The sequence below is a fragment of the Aythya ferina genome, assembly GCF_964211825.1.
Source record: "Aythya ferina genome assembly, chromosome: 9".
Classification (NCBI taxonomy): Eukaryota; Metazoa; Chordata; class Aves; order Anseriformes; family Anatidae; genus Aythya; species Aythya ferina.
Genome location: NC_140305.1, coordinates 18,308,421 through 18,321,940, shown reverse-complemented (window position 1 = coordinate 18,321,940; position 13,520 = coordinate 18,308,421). Strand labels below are relative to the sequence as shown.

At 39.5% G+C, this 13,520-nt stretch overlaps 1 protein-coding gene across 1 annotated transcript in view; it reads right to left on the bottom strand.

Moving 5' to 3' along the window:
* Positions 1-13,520, bottom strand: part of PSMD1 (proteasome 26S subunit, non-ATPase 1) — a 71,738-nt gene that overhangs the window by 20,458 nt on the left and 37,760 nt on the right. Inside the window, exons 17-18 of the mRNA XM_084529093.1 lie at positions 5,555-5,669; positions 2,441-2,557 (exon numbers count right to left, since the gene is read on the bottom strand). Of these exons, the coding sequence (XP_084385219.1) occupies positions 2,441-2,557; positions 5,555-5,669 (232 nt within the window). The remainder of the gene's footprint in view (positions 1-2,440; positions 2,558-5,554; positions 5,670-13,520) is intronic.

Genomic DNA, 13,520 nt, shown 5'->3' with positions numbered 1-13,520 from the left:
TTTCCCATGGAAATGGGAATAATAAGTAACTCAACCATCAGTCTATTCCTCACAATATTCCTTTTACTTCTGAGCAAGAAGCCATGATAGCTACTGCTAACTTCTGGAGAACCTTCTTCCTTCAAAAGAAGAGAAATTTATATATTCTGTGTTGAGATCCTGTATTCTCAAATTATTTCAAGGATTTATTATTTATAATCGCTAGGGTTTTTGGTTTGTGTTTTTAATATCGGTAGCAATTATATGACTGGGTAATGAATTGCTTTCTGTATCTATATTGTGTAACACTGCTCAAATTGTAGCTTACAAACAGGGCCTTAGCATAAAGCTTTTTCAGTAACAATCCCCATTTTTAAACAAGTCCCCAAACCCCAGACTGAACACCTCATCCTGTATTTGCTAGCCAAATTTGCAACCCCTTTAGGAAACCTACTTATTACATGTACCTCTCAAGTCAAGGTTAGCAGGACTCTTTGGGGGAAGAGATCTGGCTTGTTACACACCTAAAACAATCTGTATTTTTGCTAGCCGTTTCTTCTGTCTGCACTTTTCTTTAGGATACAGACTCTCACCAATCATCTCATGAGAACTGAAAACTCAATAGACAGACTCAGCAAGTAATCCATAACAGTCTTGGATGTCTGACTTGTTCAGACCAGCTCACAATGTGATTAGGGTGTTTCGCAAACTAAAATGAATTTATTCTTAATGTCTTTTCACAGAAGAAAGTATCATCTTTATTCATTTCAGGTGTCAAACTGAGGCACAGGGGAGCTATACAATTTGCCCAACATTAGAGAGGAGTGCAGAAGAATGATTAAGCCTGATCTGAGAGAATTGGGGTCGTTTAGTCTGGGGAAGAGGCTGAGAGGAGACTTAACTGCTTTTTACAACTACCTGAAAGGAGGCTGCAGCAAGGATGGTGTTGGTCTCCTCTCAGGTGACAAGTGACAGGACGTGAGGAAATAGCCTCTTTTTTTTCAGGGGAGGTTTAGATTAGATATCAGGAAGAATTTCTTCAAGGAAAAGGTGATAAGGCATTGGAGTAGGCTACCCAGAGAAGTGGTGGAATTACCATCTCTGGAGGTATTTAAGAAAAGTGTGGATGTAGCGCTTAGGGACAAGGTTTAGTGGTGGACTTGGTAGAGATGTGGGTGGTTAGATTTGATGGCATTAGAGGTCTTTTCCAAACTAAATGATTATATGATTCCTATACTCAGGGCTGGCATTCCAAGCACTAGATTAAGGAAGAAATGATGAAAACAAAAAGCAGTCTCTTCCCAAAGACAGAATCACTCAGCTTCATGTTACACATATATCGTATCTTGTAAGATGAGGGGATCCTACAGATCTCTACTGGTCTCCACTGTTTTATTCAGTTGAACTACAGTTCTGATAATGCAAGTAATACTAATGCTAGATTCTGCTCAGTGAAAATGGTCTGTTTTTGGTTTATAATTTAAAGGAACAAACCATCTGCTAGCAAATCTTCATGATCTGCAGCTTGGAAATACCCAAACACCTGTATCTGTAGATGTTCTTTGCCGACTTTCCCAAGTACAGCTTTCCACTGGACAAAGTCACACACACACCCCACTTTCTCCCCATACAAATGGAGAAAAAAAAAAAAAAAAAAGTATCTGCTTTTATCATAGTTCAGTTTCTAAAATGACGTTGATAAAAGCAACCCCTATATGACAGATCAATAGCAAAGTACCAGCTACAACTCTGTCTCAGCACTCACTAGGGCAGATGAAATGTGAAACCTCAGAGCTTCTATTAATGTAGACTTTTAGTCTGTACAAATGTTTGCATATTATCATCTGTCATATATTCACAAAGCAATCTATTTTTAAAAGCTAAACACAGCACACGCAATTCTTTTTGCCTTCCGAGCAGAAAGACTCCATTAAAAAAAATTATTTGCTATAAAGCAACTGAGACGGATCTGACAGGAGAAATTGTTTCACCTGGAAAGCATTTGTCGAGCTACAAAAGAAACAGTTTTTTTATTGCTACCCTGTATGGTGGCCACATCAAAAATCAAGTTTAGTATCACAAGAAACAACTTTACTAAACAACGGTTCTCACATAAATCGGGAGTATAGAGGCCTCTATATATTTTAGTGGAATCCAGTCACTTTGTATCGGTACAAGATGGTTTTAGACCTTTTAAGAAAGAGTATCTATTCATGTAACAACTCAACTTGAAATGCTGTCACCTACCAAGCATGTTTCTATCAGCATGCATTGCTCCCCCATTCAGAAGTGTGTGCTCTGATCCGTGCAGGAGTTTCCTGCTGTGCATTTAGATATTGCTCTGAGGCACATACCCTCCTGCCAAGACTTGCATGTAGTGCTGAGACCTAATGACTTGGCATCATGGCATCATGTTTCCCACCCAGCAAGCTGGTATGCAAGGCATGGCACTCTTTATTACCTTTGGGCAGGTAATCTCAGTCTGCTGGATCATGATAAGGGCAGATGCAATCAGAGCTCCTTGACGTACATAGTTCACAGGATCATTTGTCATTGGCTCAAGCAAATTAATCGCTTCCTAAAAAAAAAAAAAATCATCACAAAGTTAATACTGCTATTTTCAGTACTCCAGGATCCAGTCCTTTAATCCTAGGTTGTAAGATTGGTGCTGTCACATACATTTTTAAACATATTTTGCATGTTCTTGCTAAATAAAGCAGAAATCTATATAGCTGGGGCTTTTCATCTAAAAATTGGGAAGAAAAAAAGCAAGTGATGGATAGAACAAGATCTACCTGCAGAAGTAAGATACATTCAGCACATAAGAACTGATGACAAAGGTATGTCTTAAATCTACTCATAAATTATACTTTGCCATTCTTCCCAACAAAATACATCAGCATTAACTTCATTTTCCACTTAGGAACAGATGATCCTGAGATATCAAACATCACGTCAGAGGTTACAAAACAAGCCAGTAAAGTAATCCAGGTCCCAAATTTTTGGCCTTACACTTTATTGTTAGAATCTGTAACATTCAGCAGCACATGAAAGCACTCATCTCAAACTCACATCAGCTGGGGCTGCCTATAAGCACCTACACAGTAAATCCAGGTTTTAAAAACATTTCAAAACATCTATTGCTTCTCCAAATTTACTAACTGCTCAGGTAAACACAACAGGAACATGATCCACAGTGGATCTACCAATAAGCATTCATTTCAAAGCAGACATTGAATATGAATTATGAAAAGCTATAAGCAGCATATATTGCAATGGACTCTTTAAACATACCCAGGACCAGCACATGCAATTTGCAGACTTCTCAGGCTAAATCATCTCTTTGGACACATTTTTATTCTCTATTTACAGTTCTGCCACTTCGCAAGCCATGACTTAAACATACAAATAATTGTTATAGACACTAATTCATTTCTGACCATCCAAGGTCCTCAGTTGTCTTACACAAGACAACCAACCTGACCTAAACTCACTGCTGCCACAAGGAGATCCTCTCCTTCCTCAGGTTCCCTTCAGTTGTACTGATCCTCCCCTTTGCTGTGCTAGCTGCAGCCCTCATCACACCTCTCAGTGAGCTTTCCCAGATCGATAATTCAATAGAGAGCTGTTCACATTTTTTTTGTGTTGTTGTCTGGATGAGTTTTCTCTGACTTTGTGTCTGCATCAATGCACTGGGGAGCTGGACATAACACAGGGAAAGGTGGAAAGAGGGACTGAGGCTACCTGTGTCAACAACAGCAAGTTGTTAGGGGGCTCAGCCAACACTCACCACCCACACTCTTCAGATTTAAGTGGAATAAACCTTAAATAGCAGTTTGTACTGCTGTGGGCTGTACAGATTAATTTGGTCTGTGACAACCCAGGGGCTGTCTAAAAGCATTCCGAAATGTCACATGAAGCAAGCTGTTAGATGCTTTTTGGAACACAACGCAACAGTTTGACACCCACCCTAAGATGATGAAAGAGCTCTTTTAATTTATTATGTGATCTTCTGATTACAGGAGTTGGACGGAATCACTTGGCACTCTCTTGCACTGAGCTTTCTCCTGTCCACACAAACTGAGGACATGAGCAAATGCAATTGAATGCATGAGTGTCCCAGCACAGACCTCTCAGTGTACTTCTCTCAGGGTGAGGCTTTCCACAAACAAGTTGTCTTTATACAAAAAAGACAACTGTCTTTTTCTAGAAGTTTTCCTATTTCTGAGGAAAACTTCTAGAATAATCCCATGCCCTCACTTTTTTCCATGTGAGCTAACTTCAAGACTACACTTCTCTGAAAGAAGCTATCACAGGTGCCTCATTTTTTGGCTTTAATTCAACACCATATACAGAGCATCCACCATTACAAAAAGCTTTCCAATCTCTGAAGTCGAATATACATGTATGTGGACTTTCAAAACCTACTAATATAAGCTTCAGATGATATGTCTGTATAATCAGATGATCTAGATCTTTATCACACGAAGTATCTAGAAATAAAACAGACTTTGTGCCACTAAAAGCATTTCCACTTAAATCCAACTTGTCAGATGCAGCAGGTTAAAAATAATTAGCTCCTTGATTCCACCTTCCACTTGAGAATAAAGCAACCTGCATTAAAAATAGTATTTCAAGTTTGCTTTCAAGTCTGCATGCTTTGGATGCTAAAGATGGCAGGCAGCGTATGTCAGCATTCTGCGCATTTCGCAACACAAGTGACATGCTGTGGAATCTCGTGTGCAAGAGCCAAAGAACTAATGTTTAATGCTAGCTGAGGAAGGGATGATACAGATAAATGAGAGTTTTATTGAAAACTCAGAAGCATGAAATAATATTTTCACGTGGTCAATCTACCTATCTCAAAACTGATTCAGTACCAGTTCAGACTGCATACGTTTGTGGATAAAGCAAGGAAGCTTATCCCAGAGTTTACTTGCTGCTTGTCCCACACTGAGCACTCACATCCTACAGAAGTGGGAATCCTTCTGCTCTAAAAGCCCACTGCCACCCACTGTGATAGTTATCTTTTACCAATACTTATAAATTGAGAGTAAAATTTACTGGCTGTATATTATTCACCTGAAAAAACAGTACATTTCATTGCACTTCACTCTATATGGATCTTCTGTGAACTATGTACCACAAAAAAGAAGAAAAGAACTAGGAGTTATGCAAAGTACTTGCTCTTTTCCCATCATTTACATCCCCCATCCTCCTCTGAAGTGATGTGTACAGAATCAGCTCCAAAGAATAATGATTTTGGAGTACTGAATATGTATTTAATATTGAGTAGCAACTGACAGTAAAAAAAACTCCAAGAAAAGTTTTAGAGATAAAATTCCAAGAATGTGGCAATAACGTATAAAAACATTCTTCTACTTTATCTGTTCTGCACAAGCAGGAAAAGAGTCTTTACGCCCAGGACAGTTAAAAAATGTAAAGAAGTACTGCTTTCCTCCAGCTGGCTAGGAGTGTGCACGTGCAAGAAATCTGATCTATGTGCATGACATTTCTGCACAAATGTTGCTGTGGAAGGAGACTGAAGAAAGAGTGGATGACTACTGGTCCTCACCTTGTTTCCAGTGCCCGCACAGCAGATACCCAAAGCCATGGCAGCTCCATAACGCACGTGGGGATTGTAGCTCTCTGACAGCAAAGAAACCACACTTGGACACTGCTCAGGAGTCCTAAAGAAAGGCAAAAGAGAATGTTACTTCTTATTATTGTTCTTTAAAATTTGGAGACTTTACTTTGCTCATATTGGAAAACTTAAATTGTCCTTCCACGCAATATGCTTGCATTTCTCAAAATATATCTGGAGGAGTGGAACAGGTGGACTCAAGAGAAGAACTGGGAAGAGAGCACAAACTAATAAATCTCCCCATCCTAGCAGATACGACACATGGTTCCCACTCTTAAGATCTTCCTTTTTAGTGTCTACTTTTTATGGAGACATTAAAAAGTCACCCAGCAGAATGACATACATATTGAGACTGAGGTCTTTCTCTCTAGAAATCACACTGTTGTGACTGACTTTCTACTCCCCGGTGTATTCTCTGTGACATACACAGTACTAAACTTTCCATCGGCAGACACAAAACCACCTCCAGTATTCAGAAATCCTGGTGGATGGACAGCTTGGTGGATTCCAAACTGCCTTTTGCAACTACTGCTTCTGCTCACTCCTCCTCACCTCCAACTAACACTCACAGTCAGGGCTTGTGAGGAAACTTTGATAAATGTACTTCCAAACAGAGTACCAGAGATGTGTACTGTTGCCTCCTCACAATATCACACTGTGATGTTGCTGTCTTTTAAGAGATCTGAACTTGGAGTGTATGTCCTATGCCTCACTATCTGAGATACGTCTTGTTGGCCATTACTGTAACAGAACTCCTAGCCCTCTGCTAGGAAAGATGAGAGAAAGCTCTTAATTTCCTACAGCAAGAAGCACACATCGGTAATGCAAAGAGTCTCATAAATATCAAATATTTTTGAAGTATTCTAAAGCTCATTTGCAGGTATAAATATATATTCATTTTCCTCCTGTCTGTGTAGTTGTATTGATCACTCAGTTAATTTTGATGCTCTATGAGGCATTTCATAACATTGTACACCGTCTGTTTTAGCATTTCTAATGCAGCAAAGACAAAAATGTTTTTAAAATAAGCACGTTTCATACACATCTGCATTCTGAACTCATAGGCACTGCAAGCACATCCACCACAGCTCATCTTTTCAATCCACCCAATCTCATGACACCACAAACACAAGAGCAACGCAAGAATGCATTTGGCAAGTACATGCTCATGAAAGGAAAGATGGGAAACTATAAATTGCAAGAGATTAAATTACAGCCAGTTTCAAAGTGGATATCTTCCGGTTATCTACTCCATTTCACTGCCTTGCAGCCTGGACTAGCTCTGTAGCTGCCACGCTTGCAATCCTAAATACAGTCTTGCAAATAATTTACTTTGACTATAAACCTATTTCAGATCAAAACGTACAAGTGAAAACTAAGGTGTTCCTGGCTCTTGGCATTCAGTTCGCAGTTTGTGATATTGGCTCTTTTCTTCTCACCTTTGCCATAATGAAAGATGAAGGTGGGAGGCAGTAGCTGTGGTACACGGGAACTATAAATCATCACCTTGTATTATTAGGCATCTATCAAAGTGTTCAATCAACTCAAGACGTAGGAATGATATTACAGAGTATGCTCCAGCGTTGTTTTTATTTAAATGCATCCCTGAATCATTGAAAACAGGTAAAGGCACCTCAAAGCAATAATATATTCCTTTTGTTTCTTGTGACTGAAGACCCAAGACAAATTCATATAACCATGTACATCAATTCTGCATTGTGCAGATCAGCTAATTTCTACTCTAGCTATTATCTCTCCCCATTTCAATGCTTCTCCCAGTCTTCTCTGACAACTAGCCCTAAACTCCTGCTTACACTCCTCTCTTCTTCTGTTATCGCAGACAAGCAGCACCCACCCAAGCTCCAGCCCTGCTTCAGGCACTGCAGAAGGGACCTGAAGGCACCCACGTTTCACAAGCTACTCAACCCACCAGCAATCTATTTTTTATGAGTCTTTCCTAAAACACCAGCGGTGGGGGATACAAGAAAAAAACACCACCACACACAAGAAGAAGGGAATAGCTGGAAGCTCTGCTGCCTCTACGGTTCAGCCATGATGAACATTAAGCAAAGGAAAGCTGGGAAACAAAACAAATCTGTCCCACAGGCAAGCAGCAGAAGTGAAGACTATAAATTAAAAGGCACATTTAAAACTACCTGTCAGTCTGTTGGTCAAATAATAGCTTGAATGCTGACAACGTTTACTAAAAATGAGCTGATGTGGAGACTGGGAAGCACAAATCCTGTAATAAACGAGCGCAAGCATTCAGCTGCACGGAAGATTTCAGCTCTTGAACAAAGACTCTTAACACCTTTGTGTTTGCTTAACTTCAGCAAATGTTGAACAGGCAGATTGTGAGCCAAAGAAGAGAAAAACATCTTCTGGCAAAGATGTAATTATGCACTTTGAAGCATTAATCATAAAATTCCTGCTCAGAAAGCTGAATTTTATAGAATCATTAACTTGGATGGATTTTTGTGTCTGCAGGGTCAGAAGTTCCAGCAGAGCTTTTTTTTTTTTTTTTTTTTATAAAATCAAGATGAATGCACACCAATTGAATACAGAATTCCTAGTCAGATTTACATTATTTGTAGCCTTTATTGTGAATGCTTTTGTCTCATATCTACCCATAAAACAGTCAAACATTCTGACAGGTGGCCTTCTGTAAATCCACTTCGGGAGCTGAAATTACTGAAAGGACCCCACCACTTCCCTCGGTCCCACAGCCCTCTGAACCCTGCAACCTTCAAAAAGTGCTTTCCCGCTTATTAGAGAAGTAGAAGGCAGAATCACAAGCAGGTAGAGGAATCTGAAGAGCCTTGTAAAAATGCTTATCAGAGGAACAGGACTTCAATGTACAAGAGCACTGCTGGCATTGAAGTTACAGCTGTAACATTTGTTTGCTCACTCTGTTGCTGAGATGCTTTACAAAATCTTACACACTGTTGCCACAAGGTTAGCCAACATAAACCCCAAACCACACTTAGTAAAATTCATAAAACTCAAAACAATTCTGTCAAGCGATCAAAGGAAAAAACTTAAAACGCTCTCATATGCAGTTACAGCCTGCAATCCTGCTCCTGTGGCATTATTTCCAACCGGTAATCCAATTGAGGAGTATGGTTAGAAAGTGATCCTGCTCTCCTTCTACTAGCCCGAGGTTTCCAGCCCTCACTTAAGCCATGCAAACTGCAGACTTGACATTCAGCACAACCAGGAGGCAGCTCTGCTGCTGCTGCTGGAGGAAGCTTCCACTCCACCGGGACCAGACCCCATGCTGGTTCCCAAACCTACTGCACCCCTCCAGCTCCCTGCTGGACACCTCCACCACAGCTTATCAGAGGTCACACTCAGCAACTGGATACTCCTAGTGTTAGTAAGGACATCGGTTGTTACTGCAAATTAAACAGATAACAATGCATGAAAAAACAGAACATCTGGAAATCTAGTGGGGAGAAGTTTCATCTGCAGACTCCCCTCCTCTTAAAAGTCAGAGGAAAAACTCTAAGCCTGGAGTATGTTTAATATATTGTGAGGCAACATATCATGGTCCTCTATTCTGATCTTCCCGTAACAGAAGCCAGTAATTCCATCGCACAAATTCCTACATTAAAGGCTGAGGCACATCTCTAAACTGCCCATCTTTCTAAGATATACAGCCCCATGTCTATTTTTAAACCAAATTATCTTTAATGCACCGGTTCCTTCCTTTATTCCTAACGCTGGTTTTGCTCAAGCAGTTTGCTTTTGCAATTACATTTTACTACAACAGCAAAACAACAAAAGAACTGCCTGATTATTTCCTTCATTTTCATTTGAGAATTGCTCAACTGCTCCTACGTAAGCCATCAAAACAAATGTCAATGAATCCACGCCCATATCCAAAAAACAGCATCATAATTTGCCTCACTTTATCCTTTATGTTATCAGGAAATAAAATAAGCCAAAGAAACTTCACAAGGTTTTTTTTTTTTTTTTTTCCCTATAGACTTCTACACAGTAGCTGGCTACAGATTTGTTTCCAACCGATGCCAGGATAAGTTTTATTGTTGTGATGTTTGGCCTGCAGATGAAGGACTCGCTCCAAGGTTCAGTTTGGTTTGTTTGAGAAGCCATAAACAAAACCTTAAAAAAATTAAGATGCACCACGACAGCAATGAGAGATTATCAGCAAAACATAGCAGCTAGCATTTTATTAGTTTTACTCACCAACTGGTTCCTCTCAAAACCACCACAAGAAACAAACATCCTACTTAACTGAGGATTTTGAATCTTTACTGAAATGGACAGGCGCTGCCTAACTACTGCCCAGTGACCTCAACTTTAGCCCCAGCTTTGATCTCCTTCCTAGGGATATTCATCTCCTTTATGGTTATAATTAAATGTGAATTAAATGTGAGATCTCTATATATAAGTATTATATATAAGGGCTGATAGTTAGCTTTTAATTGCCCTAGAGTTTGTGAAAACTAAAGGAAGTAGTATTTTTTTTTTGTTTGCTGTGTTTTGTTTTTTAATGTAGCTTTACTTGGAATCTGTAAGGTATCTCTACCTTGTGGCTTTTCTAAACATAAATTAGATGTGCAGATGCAGAATCAATTCTTTTCAAGATTTGCCTACAAGAGCCTTACTGGCACACTAAAAGTTAAGAAACACTGTTAGATACATTGATCGTTTAACTTTTTTTTTGTCCAAGAAGCATACACCCATACCACAAGACAAGCTAAAAGCTCTGATTGCCACATTTTGAAGCACTTAGTTTCTTAGATTACATCCCAGTTAGAATCACATTCGAACACCTTTGTGCAATTTATCCGCAATTTTATGACTTAACACATCTTGAAGGGTGGAGGATTATTGCCATTTCTATTTTAGCAATATCTGAACATGAAACCATGTTTATGTATAAAAGCTAGCATCAATAAGTAAATAAACAGAATGCTGAAAATAAGCCATCAGATTGCTCTTGCAATTGAGACTAAAAATGGAAGTGTCTGAAGCATCAGTAACATGCATTTATTTTTTAGTCTAAATATTTAAGGGCTTTACAACTAAGTGAAATATGAAATGTTAAAGAACAAATGTCAAATATATCTTTTAAATTCCTCATTAAGTCTCGCCAGTCATATTTCACGTTATTCAAAATATTTATAAATTTTCTAAACTATTGGGCAGGAATTAATCGTTTGATACAGTACTACTTCTACACATTGCTGTTCTTGTCCAGTGACAAAAGGAAAAGCTTGATAGATATTCCATTTCATACAAGAATGAGTTAATAAGGGAGGAATGTAGACGTCTAATTGCAGTTTGCACTCATTTCTGATGGAGGATGGATGAATAGGGAACAACACAGAAAAATGCAGAGAAAAATGCAACAAGTTGACATATTTCAGTGTACGTTAAGCATTGGTGCAAATCCTCTCCTTCTCTCTTGACAGAAAGGATCTAAGCGATTCCCATGGCAGGCATTTCCTGCAGCTATCTCACGCGACACAGGCTGGTTCTCCTCAATGTCTTTCTCTGCAGTGCCTCCCAGTTGCACACCCAAGATCTGCTGATGGATGAGAACTTCCAGGAGGCCTCCCACCACCAGGAGGACCAGGCTGAGAGCTGCAGACAGCCACAGCATTTGAATTGGAGGGCTATGCACCTCCCAAACAGCTCTGTCACCAGCGACAGCTCACGTCTGATGTAGATATTGGCCCATTACAATGCAATAGCATGGGCAATGTGAATACAGAAATAACACTAGGGGGATCTGTGCACACTTCAAACACTCAGGTTACTGTAGACCATCTTAGCGAGGCCTAGGTTTTAATAAAGGAAAGGGGCCGGGCACGGGGCAGGGCAGCGGCCTACAGAAAAGGCCTAGTGAGTAGCCAAGCTCTCTTCACTGTGTGCTTGAGATCTGTCACAGATACACAGGCATGTACGTTTCTCAGAAATTATTCAAGCCTGGGAAGGTTCAAAAAAAACATCACAAAAGGCAGATAAGCTCTCACCATCTGAAACGAAACAGCACACAAAGCAAGCTTACGTGCTGTACGAGCCGACACATAACCAAACTCTCGTTCTCTGAGAGGTCCTAAGAAAATTGTTTTCATCTGTATTAACAAATCCTTCCCCTTTCAATTAGATACGAATGCTTTCATCACACTGGTCTGCAAGCAACAGTACAGCCTTCAGGTGGTGCTTCTAAGTGCCTCCCCCCTCCCAATTTGTTTAATTTAGCCGTTTTAGCAGCTAAAGAGATGTTTTCATCATATAAATTACATTATAAAATCCAATGAGGCATTCCAGAGAAGTGGGAACGCTTGATTTTCACTTTGACGAAAACAACTCTTTAATGCAGCAACCTACAGAGATGTTTCTCAGATGTGGTTAAGATCTGTGAAGGAAATTTATAATGCAGAACTCAAGCTGACAAAATTGCATTTCTAACTCTGATACTTCCCCCACATTGAAGTGATTGAAGGATAGTGCTACTGCACTGTGAAAGACAAAATTTGAGAAGAAAAAAAACAACAAACCACTTTATAGATAATGCTTCAGAGCCAGCACAGGCTTACATCAGTACACAATGCTCATGATGAGCTGGTTTCTGATAGATGCATTGTCTGTTTTTAAACTCCCAGAGCTTTCAACTCTGTTCTTTAAATCTGGGGATGTGATGTGAAGATCAGCACATGCCATATACCCACAAGTAGACCACTGAAGTTAAAGGATTAATCTATCTTTTACTATACTTCAGTGGTTTTACTGTGGAACTTTTTTTTCCCCCGCACATTCATTATTTAGACCATCCTGCCAATATTTCTGTCACCAGAAAGTGGCAATAGTTCCAGCCGCTTTTCAACACAGACAAAAATAGCTCTGGTGTTAATGATGAAGGAAAACAAGCTTCATCTGCACAATCAGAAGGAGTGAAAACTGGCCGTGTTTAATCCAAAAGAAAATTTAAAAGGTAAAGATTTCACTCCAGTTAAATTAATGCTAGGAGAGCCTTCAAATTTCATAAAATAGTACAGAAGCTGATTAGACAAAGTTGAAATTAAGGAAAATGGAATCTAAAAGCTTCTTAGTCCAATACAGTATTGCTCCATCCCCGTTCCTGTATCTGTATGTATTCACTCCCTTGCATGTGCTCTGTCAGTGCTGTCAGAGGTGACAATGGGGAGGTGGTCACATAAGGAAACAATTACCATAGCTGGATTCATCTTTATTTCCTAAGATAGGACTTTCTGAAGAATAAAGATGTCAAAAGTCAATTGAAAATGAAGACATCGTGAAATCTTACCAAAAGTTTCCTTTAACAAGAAAAAAAAAAAAAAAGGAACAAGTTGTAACTAGTTCTCTGGAAATTCTACAGTGCTATCTGAAAAAGTTAAATACTTCTGTTCATTTCTGACAGCAGCTTTCTCTCTTTAGCCCCAAAGTAGCTGTATCCAAAAGAAGTTTTTGTTTGCTTTCTAAACAAATATGAATTGATTTGTAGTTCCTCGATGATCCAATTCCCAGGTTGAGCCCGGTGAGAGCACTGAACAACTCAGGGACTGTAACGTCCAGTAATATACCAGAGGCCAGACCGTGATCTCACGGTCTTTTCTGGCCTTAAACTCAATGACTCTTACACAACTGTCCAGCTAATGTCCTTGGAAGTAAACTCTATTTCCATTTTTATGCAGAAATGCATGAAGTTAGAGACTACACACACATCTGACTGAAAGTTGGAAGGTAACAAAAGAGAACACTCGCAGTAATAAGAAGCAGCTGCATGTAGAAAGATTGAAAATCACAGCCCACACACTTAAAACAGTGTGCTCATTGGAGTGTTTACATGGCGGTAGAACTTTTTAGGGTTAACTGCTTCCAAGCAGAGAGAGCTGAGGGAGAG